The 20098-nt window shown below is 39.1% G+C and overlaps 2 protein-coding genes across 4 annotated transcripts; one reads left to right on the top strand and one right to left on the bottom strand.

The window, feature by feature from the left end:
* Positions 1 to 461: 461 nt before the first annotated feature.
* edem3 (ER degradation enhancer, mannosidase alpha-like 3) lies at positions 462 to 12918 on the bottom strand. The gene is made up of 20 exons (XM_020632115.2): positions 11710 to 12918; positions 11561 to 11606; positions 10895 to 10995; positions 10654 to 10693; positions 10093 to 10205; positions 9746 to 9899; positions 8959 to 9093; positions 7465 to 7570; positions 7131 to 7228; positions 6654 to 6779; positions 6477 to 6560; positions 6128 to 6211; positions 5566 to 5690; positions 4898 to 5069; positions 4635 to 4780; positions 4409 to 4553; positions 4044 to 4235; positions 3673 to 3838; positions 3083 to 3262; positions 462 to 1727 (listed from the first exon to the last, which is right to left on the bottom strand). The coding sequence occupies exons 1-20, from the start codon at positions 11796 to 11798 to the stop codon at positions 1345 to 1347; spliced, it is 2685 nt and encodes an 894-aa protein (XP_020487771.2). The 5' UTR covers positions 11799 to 12918; the 3' UTR covers positions 462 to 1344.
* Positions 12919 to 13556: 638 nt separating this feature from the next.
* Positions 13557 to 20028, top strand: npl (N-acetylneuraminate pyruvate lyase (dihydrodipicolinate synthase)). Of its 3 annotated transcripts, XM_065955943.1 has the most exons (13): positions 13557 to 13715; positions 13996 to 14074; positions 14320 to 14393; positions 15517 to 15564; positions 16202 to 16289; positions 16407 to 16464; positions 16788 to 16863; positions 17033 to 17125; positions 17237 to 17382; positions 17500 to 17546; positions 17619 to 17703; positions 17792 to 17831; positions 18999 to 20028. In XM_065955943.1, the coding sequence occupies exons 2-13, from the start codon at positions 14010 to 14012 to the stop codon at positions 19163 to 19165; spliced, it is 987 nt and encodes a 328-aa protein (XP_065812015.1). In that variant the 5' UTR covers positions 13557 to 13715; positions 13996 to 14009; the 3' UTR covers positions 19166 to 20028. The 3 variants fall into 3 exon arrangements, with proteins under 3 accessions (XP_065812015.1, XP_020487844.1, XP_065812016.1); XM_020632188.3 differs by lacking the exon at positions 15517 to 15564; XM_065955944.1 differs by lacking the exons at positions 13557 to 13715; positions 14320 to 14393; positions 15517 to 15564 and having other exon boundaries at positions 14016 to 14074.
* The last annotated feature ends 70 nt before the right edge of the window (positions 20029 to 20098 follow it).

The following is a 20098-nucleotide window of genomic DNA, read 5'->3' as shown; positions in this document are numbered from 1 at the left end:
TCCACTGTGACTCATAGCTCCTATTTTTACTTAATTGAAGATTAATGCCCTTTTCATCCCTGCTATCAGATTGACGGTAATGCTTTGCTGCTTCCTGAGTTTTCCAATTAGATATCTTTGTCATTTGTCAAATTATTGGGTATCCTCCTGCTGTTTTTCCAAGCATGTCTGTTACAGGGAAAAGTAATTCTCACCTGACATTTTTTTAAAGAGGCCTATTCTGTTTTCTTGCTGTTACCATCTCCCTTGAAACATGCTCGGTTCTAATTATTCTGAGGGAAAAAGGTGGTAGTTTCATTTTCCAATACGACAAGTCGAATAAATCAATCATGCTTAAATCACAGGAAATTAAAATATGGGAATTTAATGATCTCCTCCATGACATTTTTTTTCCCCCCCAACATCAAAATCCCACATTCAGTGTTCAAGTAGCATCCCATAATGTCAAAGAATCACACAAGTCTTCCCTCAAGTTTTATTTTAATTTTTTGTGAACTTATTGGCTTAGTTCTCCACACTTCCAATCGGTCGACAGCTACAGCATGACAGACAGATCATACAGCGCCCTCCTGTGGCTGTCTGCAGATGTGTGATCTATCTCACAGTGCTGCTGAGGGTGTGTCTGCTCCACCCGTTGTGGTCCAGAAGTTGTAGTCTGTGGGATGAACCAGAACCTGAGCAATGCAGCACTTTATGTTTCAGTCAATATATCTTGACAAATACATATTTACATTGATATATGACTTCATATATCCTCCAGAGAGAGTTTGGTGTTGAGTCTGTCCTCTATAAAGCCATTAAAAAAACTCTGCCATTTCCCCCCCCCCCCCCACATGAATCATTCCTTATCACACATCAATGTGTACATATGATTAGGCCCAAGACCATGACGAAAGTAAATGCCTCATCATCACATTTGAATAAAATTAATTGGTCGATGGATTAAGTAGTTAGAATGTAGATTTTGGACCAGCACTGATTTCAGTTAAAAGAGACAGAAATGCATAGAAAGAACAACAGTGTGAGATTAAAGTGAAAACTGAGAAGCTGTTTCAAAAGTCTGGTCCGTTCCATTGATGTTATTGTTACCACAGATTAACAGAAATTGTATGAGAAAGTGAGGTAAGAACTCTGGGCTCTCAGGCATCATCTACCAGGCTGAAATGGACTCCCTTATAGTCAAGAGATACAGTACGTGGGCTTTCTTGACACGTGAAAGACACCTCCACAGTCTACTTAGCCTTCATCACATCGAGGCTGGTGTGAAGATGTGTTTCCATCAAGTTCCCCCCCCCACAGTGGGTATGAACCTGCAGTCACAGGTCACATCGTACCAGATGACTGTCAGAGTTCATCTTTCTCCATTTGCTTGAATGCCTCCAAGTCTTCCTGCCAATCAGCCAGGAGTTGGTCAACTGACTGGCTGCTTGAGTCTGTGTCGCGGTCTGGCTCCTCTCCCTCCTCAGAGTCTCTCTCCTCGCCGAGCTGAGCCACATCAGCCTCCTCCTCCTCTGTTGGACTGGCTTCCTCCTCCGGTGATGCAACTTCTTCTGCGGGACTAGTTTCTTCTTCTATAGCGCCGACTTCCTCCTGTGATGGAGTGACCTCCTCCGGAGCCAGTTCTTCCAACTCCAGTGTGCTCATTTGGGATTGGCTAACCGGTTCAAAAGAGGTGGGAGTTGTTGCCTCAGTTTCGCGGCCTTCCTCCGCTTCTGGCACGACCACACCTGAAAGGAAAGCAGGGGCGTGTGACGGAACAGCTTTATACAAATAGATGTGCAACCACAGATGCACAAACCCCTCTCCTCCTCCTCAGTCAGTAATCTGTACAACATGCCCTCTGGTCGCCATTCTAGTCAAAAATAGACCTGCTTTCAGCGGCTGTCAACTACAGCAGCATGATGCTGATGGTGAGTCATGTTTCCCACAGGATAAAGTCTTTCTCACATATCTGCACAACCAAACTGAGAGTCGACTGAGAAAAGAAATCTGGCATGAAGCAAAAGTGTGAATTTTGCACGGATGTGATTAAAAAAGGTTTCTGTTATAGTTTCTTAAAATGTAACTGCTTCCTAAACTGCAGAGTGGGAAGGTGTTATGGAAAAATTTGCGATTTATTAAAGAGTTAACGGAACTACATTGTGGTAGGTCGTAAAGACAACAAGCAATTAATGAATGTAGCAATATGGCTTTTGGCATTTTTGGATACAGTCTCAAGCCTGGTATCAAACAATTTGTTGACAAGTGCCTTTACAAAGTCGATCATGGACCTACTGCTCTGTATGCTTCACAGTTTTCAGGTTTCGAGGCACTTGTTATGAAGTCTAGCCAACTCAACTGAGATAAAGACGTAAATGTAGTAAAAAGACATTCGGTGGAAACCTAGCCATTGGTTTTCTCCAGTCTAAAAAAAGTAATGTCCCAAGCTATGATGAGAAAGATGACTAATGACAGAGCTGAGACTGCCATAACCTTTTCTTTTAAACAACCACAACAACAACAACAATGCTGTAGTCAGAGAGTAGAGCAGGAGTAAGGGGATGCAGAGACGAAAGAATTATTGCAAGGACAAAAAAAACAAAGATACGCACAAATGCAGGGCTCAAAAATGTGAATGACATGCAAAGAAAGAAGAAAAAGAATACTTACTGCCCTCAATCAGGCTGCCTGGAAGAGGTTTACCTTTGAATATGGCTGCTACTTATCCAAAGTTGAGAGGGAGATGAAAAAAGAAGAAATACCAAGAAAGAGAGGAGAGGAAAGCCATAGTTACAGTCCACCACAGGGAACAGAGGGATTTGGCAAATGAGGATAAAGAGGAAAGGATGAAGATGAAATATTGATATGGGTGAAAACCTCCAACATCCACCATCACAATAACAGCTGGTGGGTGGCTGCGAAATGAGTCATGATCTACAAAAACTGCCTGAATCCCTGCAGCTCGTCTTTATTTTATGAAGCAGAGCACATAATGAGGCTCAGGCGCCAAAGACCGATAAGATCATTCTCATACAAAAAACTGATTAGAACAAAGACAGGAGTTTTAACAATTTAGGAGGTATATGAGGGAAGGTTGTCACACCTCTGTCTCTGTCGCTCAGCAGCACCTCCACCTCCCTGTACTCCTTCAGCGACTCCAACAGGATGTTGCCCTCCTTGTGGAAGAGAAAGAGGATAGGCAAGGTGACGTCTTCTGTGTTGCGGCCATCCCCGGCCATTTGAAACAGAGGAGCTGTGTCACTGCTGCTGCCCTCGTTATCGTCTGGAAGGAGAAGAAGGGGAGAAAAAAAAAAGAAAAGGAGAAAAGTGAGAGATAGAAGAGCTGAAGCAAGCAGCACATGAATCGACTGACTTGGGACTGATCAATGGAGTCCTGAATCAAGGAAACATGTCTGTCAATTGCAGGTACCAGAATATGACGGGGATTGCTTATTATTAAAACAAGTAGTCTTGATAATAGATTTGAACACCCTGTTTATGTGATGCTAAATGATTCACAACTACTAAGGTCATATATAAATGCATGTTATTATTATCGACATTATTGAGTTCTACTTTACTATGCAGTGAGAGTTTCTTGTGCAAGACCCTATGCAGTTTACAAGATAATTCCTTTATTTATTCATTGGGTAGTCATCTTCTGTGTCTTGTTGCGTTGTTGCATTCACTCACCGATGACTATGCCTCCGATGGCGCCAGCCTTCTGGATGTTTCTGGCCTTCTCCGCAAACATACACTGACCTCTCTGAAGCAGAGCGATGTGGCCCTGAACATACTCTTTGTTGGTGATCTCAGAACAGCCGCTGTACGGTTCAGCCACAGTCACAAAGCCCCGTACCTGCACGCATGAATAAAGAATGGGTTAACAAATACTATTAATGAATATGTTTGGTGCTATATGGGGTGTGCAGTGTTTCCATATACTCCTTAATGTCCTGTTCACTTGTATTTTATCCAGTTTGAATAAGAAAACATATTATATGAGAGGAAGGGCTTTCTTAGGAAAAACAAACTGGAAACCTGGCAGCTACAAATCCACTCACCCCGGTGGAACTTTTGGATAGGTCTGTGCCAAACTGTGCCGGGCCTGCAGTCAGCACAACCCTGCCAAAGAACGGATGTGAGACAATCTGAATGGCTCTGGGAGGAAGCTGCTCTTTCTGCTGCTGGCTGGACAGCTCCATCATCTCTTGCATGAAGCGCACGCCATCCTCTGCTGCCACCGCACTCACCGCCTAGGTGTGGTGGTGTAAGAGTAGGAGAAGAGAGAAAAAGGAACAGGATTGTACATTGTACCCCTTTTCATTTAAAAAAAACAGAGCTAAGAACTAATATACTATTAAGAAACTGATATATTTAAGCATTGGATTATGTGTGTTTTCTATGCTTTTTTTGCTAAACTGTTTACCTGTGTAGCGTGCTGGACCAGCTGCACCCGGCCATCTTTCAGGTGAATGAGACTGACTCCCATCCTCCTAAGCAGCTCAAGATGTTCGGGGTTGTTTGCCATGAAGTCCTGAGCCCTCAGAGGAGGACGGCCCATACCGGGCTCCCTAGGGGGAAGTAATACATTGAAGTTATACATTTTTGATCTGATAAACTTTTAACCTGGTCAAATTTTAATGAATAAATACCTGTTGGGGACAGGACGGGGGCAGCTCTTGTCCACAGCACTTCGGATCGGATCTCTCAGGTTACGAGGGAAGGCGGGGTCCGGAAATAGAAGGCGGGTGTTCGGGCATGTCCAATCAAAGTTAGAGTCATCCAGCTCCTCCTCTGACTGCAGAATCAGATACAGATGATCATACTTTTAGAATGCAGATTTTGTTAAGAGTTGGAATGTGTATAATTGGTTCATCAATTTGCCAATTTTCATAGTAGTAGTTCATGGCATTACCGTTTTGTTTGAGGGAATAGATGATGAGTGAGGGGCTGTGGAGAGGGACAGGGGTAGCAGGTGGGCCTCGGTTGTGAAGACGTAGTCCTCCACATCAAACACTAAGTCCTCCGCATCAGCAAACAGCAGGAAGAGATATTTGAACATCTCAGCAAGGAAGAATGAATCCATCCTGACAGGAGAGAAGAGGGCTTAAATGATTTTCACAGGGCTAATTTAGAGATCCTATTAACTGGTGGTTCATTTATCAGAAGCCTGAGATAATAGCAGGCTGACATTTAGTCACATCATAAGCCAATGTTTTCCACTCATAGACGATACTCAGGTGGGCCGAGGTATATAAACGGCCAGACAAGCATATTTGCCAGCTGTTCTTCTGTAATTGTGATCCGAGCGAGAGAGAGGGAAAGGAGACATAGAGAGACAAAGCACAAGAGAGAGGTATGTCCCTCCTGTAAATGCACTGATCACTGAGAGAAGAGAAGTGCAGGTGTGTTTGTGTGTAGATAAAAGAATGAAAGGGAAGACGAGCAGATCAAAGTTGTTTGTGACACGCTGAAATAAATGAGCGAATAAAGCAGCTCAAATTCCCCACATGTGAAAAATGTCTGAAAGATGTCTGAAGTTGGTTCAGCAATCTGTACAAATAAAAGTCTTTTGATCCTCACCTGTCTTCGTGGCTCCCGGTGCGTACGTCCTTCATGGCAGCGAAACCGCAGGGGACACGGGCAAAGCGGTTGAGGTTATCCAGGATGGTGCGACCTGCCTCCAGGTAATACGGGTCTCCTGTGGCCTGGGTAGAAGAGAGGACAGTGAGATCACTTCAGAGGACAGTACATTGGGAAGGCTTCAATGAGATAAAGTCAGACACTAAGATTTAACTCCTAAGGCAAGTGATCACAGAGTTTTATCATATTATGCTCCTTCTTACATTTTTACCAGACACCACAATGCCAAAGGCAGATTATTATAATGTGATAATTATGGACTGTAATTAGGGCTCACTATGCTGACGGCTGCTTCATTACTGCAGAAATGGAGATGGTGTTTCTAAAATATTGAAAAAGAGGAGTCCTAGTGCCCTTTGAGACTGTAGTCAATGTAAAATAATTGAAATCAAAGTCTATCTTATCAACATAACCACAATCGAGTGCATGATGAAATACATTTACCAGTCTGTCGCAGTAAAATAAAAACATCTGCGTCGTGTCAAGTTCCTTGAAAAATTACCTTGTAAAGGAAATAGGTGCTCTCTGCAAACTCAGGCCTCAGGGGATGCTGCGCCCAGTGTACCCTGAAATCAGTAGTGAAGGCCTGAGGAGAAATGGAGAAAAGGACGAACGGGTCAGCACATCCATCCTAAGCATTGTAGTCAGAACAGTTGGATGAAAAATAATAAGGAATTGTAGTGCGTGAAAGGCAAGATTTCTGGTTGACCACATAAGCCATATGGGTTATTTTAGGCCATTGTCAAACATAACAAGTTATTATTTTGTGAATCAGTTAAAGCTAAAAGTTTATATATTGAACAGGTGGATGGAGAGAGAGAGAGAGAGAGAGAGAGAGAGAGAGAGATCACCTCTGGGAGGAAGTTGTGTTTCTTCGTAACTTGATACAACATCTCATGAGTCTCGATCGCAGGTCGAATATCTCCCTTCAAAACCTGGGACATGATGTTTTTTTTATAGACATTATAGACAAAATTAACAAGAAAATATAATTAAATTGCAGGTTGAATTCATATATTTAATCTGACCTGCAGTCCTGGGAAGAAGGCAAGCAGAGCGTCCATCCAGGTGCGAGCAGGGAGGAGAGGTTTGTGGATGTGGACATCCAGCAGCAGTGGAGGCTGGCTTATGTATTTCATTATAGATGCATAGTGCTAAATGGGACAAAGCAAGTGGAAGGATTGAAGATACAATAACAGTCTTAAGGTGCTTGTGAAATAAACAGAAGTGAAAAATAATCAACGTGGCCCTTTGGTTCAAAGAACAGGTTAAGAAACTAATAATTAAAAACTTTTTAAATAATTATTTCAATATTATCTTCTGTACTGATAACTTAACAGAGTCCTGAAATTAAAAAATTAAGAGCACAAAACTGCTTTCAATTGGAGATGCTGCCCAAGTGTCTAAGAAACAGAGGCATCAAATTACTCTCATCCCGTGTGTGTGTGTGTGTGTGTGTGTGTGTGTGTGTGTGTGTGTGTGTGTGTGTGTGTGTGTGTCCTCACAATGTTGAAGCGCTGCAGAAACTGATCATCTCCCAAGAGGACGTAGGCTTTCAGCAGGTATTCATAGTATGAGTCAATTCCTGCTCCGACTCCACTGTCTGAAGAAAGACACGATCAAAGATCCCTCTTTCAATACAGAGAAATCAGTTGGCAAACAAAAAATCTGCTTTTTACACAAACAGAACAAAAGACACCCAGACTGCTAAAATTGTAATCCAATTTGTCTTTCCTTGTCTCCTCATCACACCCTGCTTTTCCTCCTCCTAAATCCACCCTCTTCATATTTCATTCCCTTCCACCTATCATGCTCCTCTCTCCTTCCCCCGTCTCTTACCCCTGCGCACCCACTCTCCAGAGTGGATGTTGATGGTGGTGCCCACAAGGTTGCTGTTTCTTTGTCTCTTCTCCCACAAAAAGTCCAGGGCTCTCCGGGCATGGGCCTGTGTGTGAGAGGAAAAGGAGAGGTGCATTATTGATTAAGAAATGGAAAAATCAATATGTGGTAGCTGTCAACTGTGAGAAAGATTACAGTGACTGAGTCTGAGCTTGATCAGCAGTCCACCACTGCCAGGCTCTTATACCGTAGGACAGGAAAAATATCAAGAAATCTCACAAATGTTTAATATTTCACGATACTGCTGCAGACCCACTCACTATATCTTTATAAATAATATATAGAATACAGCAGTTTTTCCACATTTTTAACAGCTTGATCGATAATACTCAAGAGAACATCAATTTCCCTTTCATAAAGTTGATGGTGTTTGGCTTATTTTAAGCCTCATATAGTAACAACTAGGAAATACATAAGTAGAAATAATGTAATTAAAGATGACTGACTTCCATTTATTAACTTCATTTTCCTCCTTTGTGCATACTGCCTCACTGTCTATGCTGGCTTACTGAGACACTTACATGGAACTAAAGTTGCAAAGAGAGCGATCTTAAAAACGATGATTCCTAATGAACAAGATTAGATCAGATTCACACAAAGACATTTACAAACAGACAAACAGAAGAACTGCATACACTTGTGAGTGATGTATAAATACAACTCAGAGGATCGGCACACTTAACGAAAACAAATCATTTGTGATTTAAGATCAATGGATTTGTGTCACAAATACATCAACTCTTCATAAGGGTCTTAGTGGTCAAAATGATTCATATGCTATGGTGATACGACCACTAGAGGTACAGAGTTATATTTTGAGAAAATTAAACGTAATGCTGATTATTCAATGTAAAAAAAAAAAACAGGGTGTTTTTAAAAAAGAATTAGTGTCTCCATCCTGATCTAAAAATACAAAGGTTAAATAACAACAGTCACATGGATTTGATAAACAGAGTTGAGACACCTGCAGGGTGTGTCTGCTCAGTGCTGATTACGTGGCTGTTCAAACAGCAGATGGCTTCTGAATGTTTGACAATGGTGATAATATTTGTCACTGTATGGGATCAATGGATCACTGATATGCTAGCACAAAGTGTAAAGCCAGTTTGGTGCAATAATACAAATACAGAAATGGTATTTTAGAGTTTGTTCTCTTGATACAGCAACAGCTTAGAATTCAGATTAGATTTTAAGGTTACAATCTTTTATTAACAAAAAAATGTATTCTGTTGCTATATTTGTTTTTGCTGGTTAACTTAAATGTTTTGCTTCTCTATTTTTATTACCTATAATATGATAAGTTGAAAATCACAAATAATTCAAGCCAAATGTTAGCTTTTTGGACATCTGTTTAAAAAAAGAGCTCCACTAAATAGTAATGAACTACAGTTTGTAAGTAAGTAAATATCTTATTATCTGATGAAAATGGGATACCTCAAACACAGGGTCACCGGTGAAGCGACTTAAGGCGGCAAATTCCAGGATGATGGTTCCTGCACAGGCAGTGCAGGTGTCTGTTTCTGTGCCTGTTCTTGTTTCAGGACCCCTGACACCATATTTCAAGTTCACCTGTCAAGCAAAAAGAAATAATGAAATGACACAATCTGCTGGTTTGAGACACATTTAGATTGCAAGAGATGATGCGTGAAACCTAGTCAGACATGAAAATGTCTGCGTTCAAAAGATGTGACAACTGTGATCAGTGAAGCAGGAAATTAAAGAATGTGGTCATGATCAGAGCAGATAATATGTCATGTTACTACTGTATCTCTTAGCGTTATATTTATTATAACTTTTGTTTTAGCAAGATTTTATTCAAGGGGATTTGCTTCTATGACATACAGATTAAATGTATTATGACAAGTAGACACTTTATTTAAAAACTTGATGTTTCCCTACATTCAGGTAACGTAGAAGATATTGTTTTACAATGATGATACAGAGACAACAATAATCTTAACTAAAATAACACATCTTTGTGATAGAGCAGGAGGAGTATTTTTATTCTATTTCTAAAAAACAAATTTATAAAAAACAGAAAAATATTTGACTTTCCATGACGAGACACATCAAGCATTTATTTGAAACAGGTTTACTATTCCCCATCATTATTCCCAATCAAAATTATAACATGTGAAGGTTTGTTTTGAAGGGACAGATAGCTATTGAGATATCAAGGGACTGGTGATAGTGTATTTTTGCCTGTGTACATGTGTCTCACCCTGGGGTAAGGTAAGCCACTGCTGGTATTGAAGGCTGGCAGAAGTCGGAGACCCAGATCTTTGGCCATGTGCAGGAGCTCATCCTGGTACCACTGCATGTTCTGTCCTCCCTCCTTCAGCATCACAGCCATGGAGTGCCCTCCCAGAAGGCCTCTGAACACACACCGTACAAACCAAACGACAAAAATTATGAATTGAGAACTACAGAATTCAGAGTATCAATCATCAAAGTCTTTTAGACAGCTGTTTGGTTTTCTGCCTGCCAGAAAGAACATACAGCGTAAAACAAGGCAATGCTGATTTACAGTTTATTTTTAAGTATATTGATAGTGCAGTCCAATCTCACCCAAGGACTCGAATGTTGGTTTCGAAGACCGACACAACAATGTCGTTGTCCAGTCTAACGTCCTTCAGCACCCTCCTCACAGCAGCCTCAAACTCTGTCGTCTTGTTCAAAAGCTGCGGTTGGAATTAACATGAGCATTAAAACCAGGAGTAAATAAAGAACATTTTATGTTTGATTTCATTTTATTTTAAAATTTGAATTTGAACAGGTAAAAAAGAGAAATGAACCAACAAACAAGCAGACAGACAAAATTTACAAACAGTGAAAAGCACAATGCCAAAGAAAACCCAGAATATGTTGCATAAGTTTGACTTTAGAATGATTTTGTAAAAGCCTTTGATATTTGTAATTTATGTGTTCCTAAAAAATGTGTTCAGAATCCAGACAAGAATGTAATGGGACCTTTCCTTGTACCATGCTTATAAAACATCAAACTTTCTCCACCGAGATTTCTCACAATCTGATGTCATGTTAAATAAAAAAAATCAGCCTGATATGAATAACCTCACAAATGTGTTTAAAAGAAACTAAACCCCAAAACCAACAAACAAAAATCCTCACCACAAGAGTATCCAGAGTGTCTATGAGGGTTAGAGAGAACCTATCAGAGGGAGACAGAAGCTGTTTACCAACGGTGTGGACTGCCCACACGATAATCAAGTTCATCTTGTTCAACAGAATTACAAGTATTCCTCATTGTACATCATACATCCCTGCCACGTTCTCAAAGCAATGCGTTAACATATCTGAACCCACGTCATCAATGGTCCATTATTGCATTACATCGCAAGGAGCAACTCACATTCCCAGAGCATCGTCTACGTCACCTCGACTAGGTTCAAGCCCACGTACTCTTCCTCTGCATGTTAGTGGCATCAGCTCGTCTGCTGGGTACGCATGGTCCTGAAAGATACAAACAAACTTCAACAACATGTTTTGACACTGAATGCTGTTTTTCTTCTTAGGAGTGTGATGAGACCTTGGATCTTTAAAATTCTGCTTGATATTTCAGGGAATCCAACATGAAAACATATTGCTAAAGGCATTTGACGAGTGATTTTAAAAGAATAATAAAAAAGCAAATCAGAAGTGTTTTTACACCTTACCTACTCAACTATAACCAGACCATTTCAAAATGTTCTCCCAAGACAAGGAATAAGCTGCTAAATTGTCCAGAATCAAATAAGTATATCAAGGGCAGGCTGCAGCAAAAACCTTTTTACATTCCTGTGAAGCACTCGGTGAAAATAGAAGAAGGACATTTCATACAGAAAGTTACTAGATGTACTTCACAGGAGCAAAAACACACATAAACTTAAAATATGAGCATAAAAGCAAGCAGAATCAAGCCGATAGGTGTGTGCACAAGCAAGTCAAGTACACAGCGGTTCTGTTAAAAAAAATAATAGCCCAAACTAAAAAGAGGGTTTTTTTTTAATATACAGCAGTATTAAAATAAACAACTTACCATATAATTCTGATACGCATGGTCAAACATCTCAACCACTTGGTTCCTTTGATGAGGGAAAACATAGATGCACACTTTCAGAACATATTCTCTGGAGGGAAAGTGTTTGTCTCGCTCAAAGCTCTGGAGATGTGTTTTTCTTTACTCACCTCAACTTGCTTTTTTCCTCCTGTGACATGGTATGTCCAGGGCTGCACAATGCTCCAAGCAGCACCAATATGAACAGTACAGCTGTCATAGCGGCAGCTGTGCAAGGATCTCAAAAATCTACAACTACAGTTTGGCTCTCAGCTCAAACTTACAAAACCACCCAAGAATCCGATCCTACACACTTCCATTAAGGCTTTATATCAGAGATCATGTTTGAAGCTCCTTATAGCTTTTCTTTCAGATGTACCACCTCATCAACAACTGATACTGGAGAGCATCATAGACACATTATTGCTGAGTTAAAGTCGATGCAACTTAATCTCCAACTATTCGTATCAGCAAACAGAACTATGAGTCAAAGAGCAAAAAAAAAGAAGCTTTAAAAAGGTCAAGTCGTCGAAACGAAAACGACGTTTGCAGGAATGTTGCTAATTCAAGTAACGATATGTCAATGTGTAACTTACAGAGATGTAGCAGGCAGCATCTGCACCTCAAAGTTGATCCAAACCCTGTCCCAGAAAAAGCTGTTTGGTAACCTGTTTACTTTTCCAAGCTGTAACCCGGACCTAACCCCACGTGTGACGGACACTACATGTTACTCTGCAGCAATGATATCTAAACATGTACAACAACACAATAATGTTAGAGATAAATGAATCGACAAACTACGACTTTCAGCGTTGAAGTTTTCCAGCCACGTCGTCATATTTGAGAGTTTCTGTAACGCAAACAAAGCGACGCAGATTGAAGAGTCCCTGTTGTCTTATTATTTATGATACTAATCCCACTCCTCAAATGATTTACTCCACACAATCTAACGCCAAAGCACATTCAAGAGAAAAGTTCAAGTTCACACCAGCTCCTGTTATCACCCTGCTTACTGTAACCATTCATTAAGTTAATTATTTCCTCATCATGACAGCTCTATTTCTCAGCTCGACCAAGAAGAAGCCTCTTCCACTTTACAGGCTTTAATTAGCCACTTAGCCTCCTGTGCTAAATAGACCGGCTGACGACGACGGACAAACCAAAACACATGGCAAATTAACAGAAAACGCCTCCATTTAAGGGCAGCGGGCCTAAACAGACTATATTTTTTGTCCTTTGCGGCATAAATTGGATAATCTCACCGTAAGCAATACACTTTCGCCGAGCTAGCCTGCCTTCCCAACGGATACCGTTGCGACGAAAACGTCAACACATCCGCTTCCTGTGTCATTGTGTGTGTTATTTTTGCCCTGAGTTTACCTCTCAGGTTGCAATCTGTTCCCTCGTAGGCAGGCTGAAAAAATATTTTCTGTTTTTAAGGATTTGCAGACCTATATTGGTCTGGTAAGAAAATATAACACGAACCTACTCATAAGAAGTCGCTTAATAGCTGTATATAGGTTGCAATGCAGCCGAAGCAATCACCTATAAGTCTACTACGAGGGAAAAAATACCAACTATCTTATGATGTCATTTATGATGTCTTCCAGTAGGCTCGGAAAAAGTTCGCTAAACGCTTCTTTAGTTAATTCTTAAGAAGTAGCTGCATGTTATTTCTGATAATATAATATTTGTGTTGATTTTAAAATTTAAATAAGCTCCAAATGTATCCTTGCTGCTAACAGGGGCTCCTGCAATTATTATTGCTGTTCTTGTATAAAAGCTGTTTACGACACGTTGTGAACGCACCGTTAATATTTAGTAAATAAAAGCAAATCTTAACCTCTGTATATGTTCTCAGAACCACATTACATACAGTCGATACATGAGCATGTATCTGTTTTTTTTTAATTCATGCACAACGTTAATTTTAAGCTTGCTTTTTTTTTTTATTATATTCTTATTTCTTTATTTGTTAACTACATGTCCCAGATAACTTTGCGGCATCACTTGACGCCGAGATTTCACGTGACAGCTACATTATTAAACCCCAAACCGGTATCTGAGACGACAAGTTTGCCTTTAGAGATAATTGTAGTCTGCAGAGAGTACTATTAACAGCACCGGTCCGTAACAGGTAGGCTTGAAATTTAATAATTACTACTAAAATGTTCAAGGATGTGTTTTATTCCCTCTTATATAGGCCGACATGGATCGATAAATGTCTTGATTATTTTTATTAAATAGTCTTTCGTGTCGGTGCATCATGCAACATTTCAGATTTAAACTTTTTACGAAAACATTGTCTTACGCGTGCCATGTATTTGTAGCCTAACTTGTATGTTATTTACTGTCTCTCACCTTCCTTTTCTCTCTTTTATTTATTTCATATGACATGCCCGAATTTTTTTTTTTAGATTTCAAGGCAGTCATGTCTGCTGCTAAAAAGCCTACAGGACTTGTTGCAGCCACATTTACTCCACTAACTACACAGGGGTAAGCATTTTTTAAGCCACTTCCTTGTTCTGCCTGTTTTTCTATCATGACAGCATTAATGTGTCTACTGTGTAAGATGAAACATTCGGTTCCTCTGTACAAAGTTTAAAAGTGTAAATTATAAAATGTGGCCATAATGGGCCTTCTTTCCAATCTCTGTAGTATACATCAACTATGACATCATTCATTTTTTTTTTTTTGTGTGCAAAACATTGCCTGTATTTTTTAAACATTTCCCAAAACAGTGAAATCATCCTATCAGAAATTGGACCTTATATTGACTACTTGACACAGAAGCAAGGTGTACGTAACATATTTGGTAAGCTTATGTGACCTTTTTTTTTTCTGTTATAATTAATCTCTGAAGAGCTGCATAGTGTGCAATTCACACATTCATTGATTTTGTATTGCGCTTGAGTGTCATTTCCAAGAAAATGAAAACTAATGGAATTGTCCATTTATTTAAAGAACTTCATAAAAATACCAGCTTTCATTTGAGATTTTTTAAAATGATAATCCCAATAGTATTGTTTCCCTATCAACCCCCAAAACCAAACCCAGTGTATCATTTATTACCTAAAAAGCATGCACAGTGCAAAACCTTCCATTTAAAACAACAGCACAACAGTCACAACAGCCATTTTTTTAAATTATTTCTTTTAAATAAATGCATTGTAAACATTTATCACTTTGTCCTAAATCCATAGCCTACATCAGCAGTTTTTATTTGAGTTGTGTCTAAAGTGTATTGATCTTGATAAGATACAAAATAAGGACACTTCATCAAGTCCTGCAACAGGTTATACATTTTTACATCTGTAATTAGTTTTTATTTTTTTATTTTTTAAATAGCTGAAATTGTCTGTAACATGGTACCAGAGCCTAAAGTGGCATCTTTAAAAGTCTACTTCAGTCCAACCAACAAAAATTCAACAAATTCAAATTTAAATAAAAGTTCAATTCATTTTTAAAACCTTGGACCAAAGGTTTGGCCTCTTTGTCTTTCAATTGACTTATCAATCAAATCATTTCTTCCTTTGGTTCTCTTAAAAAAAAAATACACATGAATCCAATACAATGTTAAGTTGAAAGACATTTTCCCGATTCAGTCTTAGAGCTTAAAAACGATTTTATGGGATATTTTTAAAGGTAGAAATAGTTGCACATTGTTGCTTTAAGTATGTTGTCTTTTACTAGTTAGAAACTAAACCGGGATCCACTCGAATAAACATTTCTCCATAATGCAACTCAAATTACCTCTCACTCATAACTAAACTTTCTGCTTATAAGAAATACATTCTTCTTTCTAAATCCTTTTTTGTTTCACTTTTTATATTAACAACTTCAAAAAGAAACTCAGCTTAGATAAGGCAAAGTGATATGAAGGCTGCCCTTTTCTTTGCATTCATCAAGGCTAATCAGTGTTTTCTTTGTGTCAAAAGTGATGACTGCGCCATTTACACTTCTCTCCCAACCAATGAATCATTCAAGTTTGTGCTGAGCTACGTATACATTCTTGTCTCTATTGACAGTGTGTGTGTGTGTGTGTGTGTGTGTGTGTGTGTGTGTGTGTGTGTGTGTGTGTGTGTGTGTGTGTGTGTGTGTGTGTGTGTGTGTGTGTGTGTGTGTGTGTGTGTGTGTGTGTGTGTGTGTGTGTGTGTGTGTGTGTGTGTGTGTGTGTGTGTGTGTGTGTGTGTGTGTGTGTGTGTGTGTGTGTGTGTGTGTGTGTACTTGCACAACAAGAGGATGTTCATGCTAGTTCTTCCTCTTTGTGTGTTTTATGTCTTTTCTCATCTCATGATAATTGTTTGCGTTACCCCTTATTACCCAAAATTGTAGTCTTTAAATAGGCCCCAGGTTTTATATTTCTTTAAAAACCTTGTTTTCCTTTGCTTGGCTGAGGGTCTGAAGGTATCAGATATACACATATGTCTTAACACCATGCTTGGTTATGGCTTTCACTTTGCTTTGTTTCCATTGTTTCTTTTTAATGTTGTATGTTAGACTGCCCTGTAATGCATTCTTTTTTGTTTTCTTTTCTTGCCTTCAGATATGCTTTAATTATTTCTTAAATTATTTAATTATTAAATTACTCTGTAAATAAGAACATACTTCCCTTGCATTCAGTCAATGGCACCACCGGAGAGAGCATGGCCCTCAGTGTTGCAGAGAGGAAGAAACTGGCAGAGGAGTGGTGTAGTAAAGCAAAGGGAAAGTGAGTCATGACACTGTCTTTTTGCCTGAATTTTTCAAATGATTTATCATTTATTTCTCCAATGCAGAGGGAATAGATGACAACTTGTCAAATGTATTTATGTTTTGGTCACTACAGAATGGAACATGTGATTGTGAATGTTGGCTGCTTGAGTCTTAAAGATTCCCAAGAACTGGTGAGTTGCTGCTTTCATGTGGTATACAGTCAATTGAACATTCAGCATGAAAATCTATGACTTCATAGGGTTTTAAGGCATAGCATTATTATGGCTCAACAGAGATTGATAATTTGTTAGTTAATGAGCTTTAGAGATACTTAGTTTTGGATGCTGGCTGAGCTCAGATGGTGGAGCAGGCACTTCTTGAACAGAGGCTAACGTCCTCATTGCACTGGTCACAGGTTTGACTCACAAGCCGCTATTATGTGCCTGCCATTTTCAAAAAAGAAGAGATACTTAGTTTTCATTGTCCTTCTCCCAATGTTCATTTCCCTATTCAGGCTAGTCATGCAGCAGAAATTAAGGCTGATGCAATTGCAGCCATGGCCCCCTTCTTCTTCAAGCCCAGCAATGCAGGCACGTGATGGTTTCAGTGGGATGCATGCAATACAATTTTTGTAAAACGTTCATGCACATAAAAAATAACAACATCGTCAGAATTGTACATGTCAAGCTTGATTATTAAGCAAAACCAAACGTAAATTCTTAAACTATACATTTCTCTCTCTCTCTCATCCTGCCTCAGATGTGTTGAGGATGTTCCTGAAGGAAGTGGCTTCAGCTGCCCCAACTCTGCCTTTCTATTATTATCACATCCCAAGTCTCACTGGTGTAAATGGTTAGTGTCATTTAACATACATTGATCGATAAACAGCGAGAGTTTATTAATGTAAAATACCAGACCATATTATCCTGTCTGAGATGTTGTGGGTTTTTTTTTTTTTGACAGTGCCTGTGAGAGATCTGTTGGAAGATATTCAGAATGTCATCCCCTCCTTCAGAGGTGTGAAGTTCAGCGGGACTGACCTGATGGACTTCGGCCTTTGTGTTAGCTACAGTCCGCCTAACTGGACAATATTTTACGGCGTGGATGAGGTCAGCATTTTCGTCCTCTCGATCTGCTTTGGTCCATTAAATTTGTGCTTATTTGCAAAATGATGTTGTGTGACCCCGCTTGAAAACCTTAAACAGCGCTCTGTCTTTTTTTCACAGCAACTGCTATCAGCCCTGGTGATGGGAGCTCAGGGAGCAGTTGGCAGGTCAGTGTGTGATCCTTTTTCTCTTTTCATTCTCTGTCCTCAACAGTTAAATTCCTTTTTTTTTTATTTCAGCACTTATAACTACCTAGGATCTCATATCAACAAGCTTGTATCTGCATTTGAGAAAGGTGATCTTGTAGAAGCAAGGACAATACAGGTGCTGTTTTTCTACTTTCTAATTTCCAAGCTTTGATATTTTCTGACAATTTTGTTGACTGACATCTTTGTATGATTTCCACGAGCAGTTCAAGCTGCAGGATCTTCTGAAATATGCCAGTAAATTTGGTAAGTAATTGCTGTGTTGTGATTTATTCTACCCAACTATGTAGATTTATCGATGCTCTTCTATTATACCAGTCTTTTCTCTATCGTTGACACACAGTGGCCATATTTCTCTGACATCACACTCAGGGTAGGAGTCTCTAATGCAGATATAATCATTTACTACCGTATAAATTAAGGATATCTGACAAAAGCAATTATTTCATTACTTCTTTATTGGATTCTGAAGAGACACTGGGCTATATTTCCAACCACAAAGATATTTTTAATAACCCACAAGGTCCCATTGGACCACAGTTAATGTTAAGGGTAGCTGAGTGGCAATCACCAGCAAACACCATGGTGGCATTTTACCACTTCCTTTCTTACCATTACACATACTGTACATGTATGCCTTTCCTATCATTGCAGGGTTTTTTTTACTTGAAATATGGCCAGATGTCCATCCAGCAATTCTCTTTTTAATGTATTTCATTTGCTATAACAATTAAATTAATGTAATAATGCAGCGATATTAATAATTAGCATGATTCCTTTAACAATGGATCACAGCTGTATAGCATTGTAAAGGAAATCCAGCTCCCACTCTGAGTGAGGTGTCAGGGGAACGTGTCATGGGGCTATATTTCAAAAGTAAACAAACATGTTGAATTACCCATTAGCCACTGTAAAGTTATTTTAGCTCTTAAGCTATCATCAGGTAACAGCGTTGGTAAGCATTTTACCTCTTCCTTGCTAACCGTTACAAAGGAATTTACACCCTTCTTGTCTTGTTGTACAACCCATTCCAAAAGTAATATTGACATTCATCCACTTTCTAGTCAACAGTTAAATTAGGTGGCCGGGGCAGAATGCAAATTAGCTGTTATCCAATGCTAACTCAGACCTTAGCTAAGACTTCAATATGTTTGTTATTTTACATGACATATGGTCAGATATTCACCAGATATTCAATTGACACGCAGTCTAAAGATAATGTGTAGCCTATAATTCTCTACGTTTATAGGACTCAGGCTACAACTTAGAACATAGCGATATGCCTATGTTTGGTGAGTTTCTTAAGCTTTCTATATCAACCTGTTACACTTAGCTGGTACAGCTTCCCACTCTGAGTAGGATGTCAAGGGCGAAGTGGCCGTCTTGTAAATAAGGTGAATTTGTCATTTGCAGGTTTCGATCTGGGAGTGAACAAGCAGCTGATGATCCAGCTGTCAGGCTTGTCTCTGGGTCCTCCTCGTCTACCTGTGAAGCCATGTCCTCCTGCAGACGCTCTGTCCATCGCACACAAATTTCAAAGTATCTTTCCTGAGCGAGATCAATCTGAACTGAACACTTAGTGCAAAAATCATTGCTAAATAATCTTTTGGCAATGTTATACTTTAAATCTGAGATAATCTGGAACTGCCTCTCAAGGCTATGTGTTCTTGATTTGATACTTTTTTAATGGGAAATTTTTTGAGTGACAACATTTTACTGAGTCACTACTCCTCGTACTGAAGACACACCAGATAAGAGTATTTTAATGTGTTAATCGTTTTTATTAAGACTTCATTGTGTGATGTGTGTGAATCACACATTGCTTCACAAAAGGTGGCATACACTTTCACAAAAAGGCAGTATTATAAACCTGTTGTATTTACAAACACTACTAAATATAATTTACTCAATTTAAGTCTCCAAGCCCTGTTTGGTTAGTCATAGAAAATAACATTCATAGAAACGATCACAGTGAACTACTTGAAAAAAGGAGTTAAATCTCTAACTTCCTAGTTGATTTTATTGTTCTGGTTTGTTAAATGTCAACTGTTCCAATTGGGAAATAAAAGGCTGTTTTGGGAAAGGTTGGACCTTTAAACTGATTCAATCAGAGTGAGGATAACACAGACAGAGAGACAGAGGAGGCATTGATCACTGTTTGATGAACACAAGTTACTGACACTCCAATAAAAAAGGTGTTTGGATAATACACCCAAATTGTTACAAGGGAGCACAGAACACTTTCAAATAGGATGCAGACTTCTTTTAAGTGAAAATTCATTCAATTATATTCAATATAGACTTTATAAATGTCACCCATAAAGGGAAATATGTGTATTAAGATAATCTTTGAATTGTGTTTTTATAATCTCAGATTTTTTAAAAAGATTAATTTCTAATTCTCACAAATAAATGTGCTGATCCATTTGTTTGTTCAAACTGATTTTTGTTTGTGTCTTTTTTTGGTTTATTGTCACATCATATTAAGATACGATATTATAGTATACAGTAAA

This window comes from Labrus bergylta, chromosome 6, assembly GCF_963930695.1.
Source record: "Labrus bergylta chromosome 6, fLabBer1.1, whole genome shotgun sequence".
NCBI lineage: Eukaryota > Metazoa > Chordata > Actinopteri > Labriformes > Labridae > Labrus > Labrus bergylta.
This window is presented reverse-complemented; position numbering and strand designations above follow the sequence as displayed.

Excerpts from the sequence above, each read along its gene's own strand:
- npl (XM_065955943.1), top strand. The coding sequence starts at position 14,010 with ATGTCTGCTGCTAAAAAGCCTACAGGACTTGTTGCAGCCACATTTACT. Across the intron at positions 17,383-17,499 it reads TATTTTACGGCGTGGATGAG|CAACTGCTATCAGCCCTGGT; the intron begins GTCAGCATTTTC and ends TTTTTTTCACAG. Across the intron at positions 17,547-17,618 it reads GCTCAGGGAGCAGTTGGCAG|CACTTATAACTACCTAGGAT; the intron begins GTCAGTGTGTGA and ends TTTTTATTTCAG.
- edem3 (XM_020632115.2), bottom strand. The coding sequence starts at position 11,798 with ATGACAGCTGTACTGTTCATATTGGTGCTGCTTGGAGCATTGTGCAGC. Across the intron at positions 10,996-11,560 it reads ATGCGTATCAGAATTATATG|GACCATGCGTACCCAGCAGA; the intron begins GTAAGTTGTTTA and ends TGTATCTTTCAG. Across the intron at positions 10,206-10,653 it reads ACACTCTGGATACTCTTGTG|CTTTTGAACAAGACGACAGA; the intron begins GTGAGGATTTTT and ends TTCCAACCGCAG.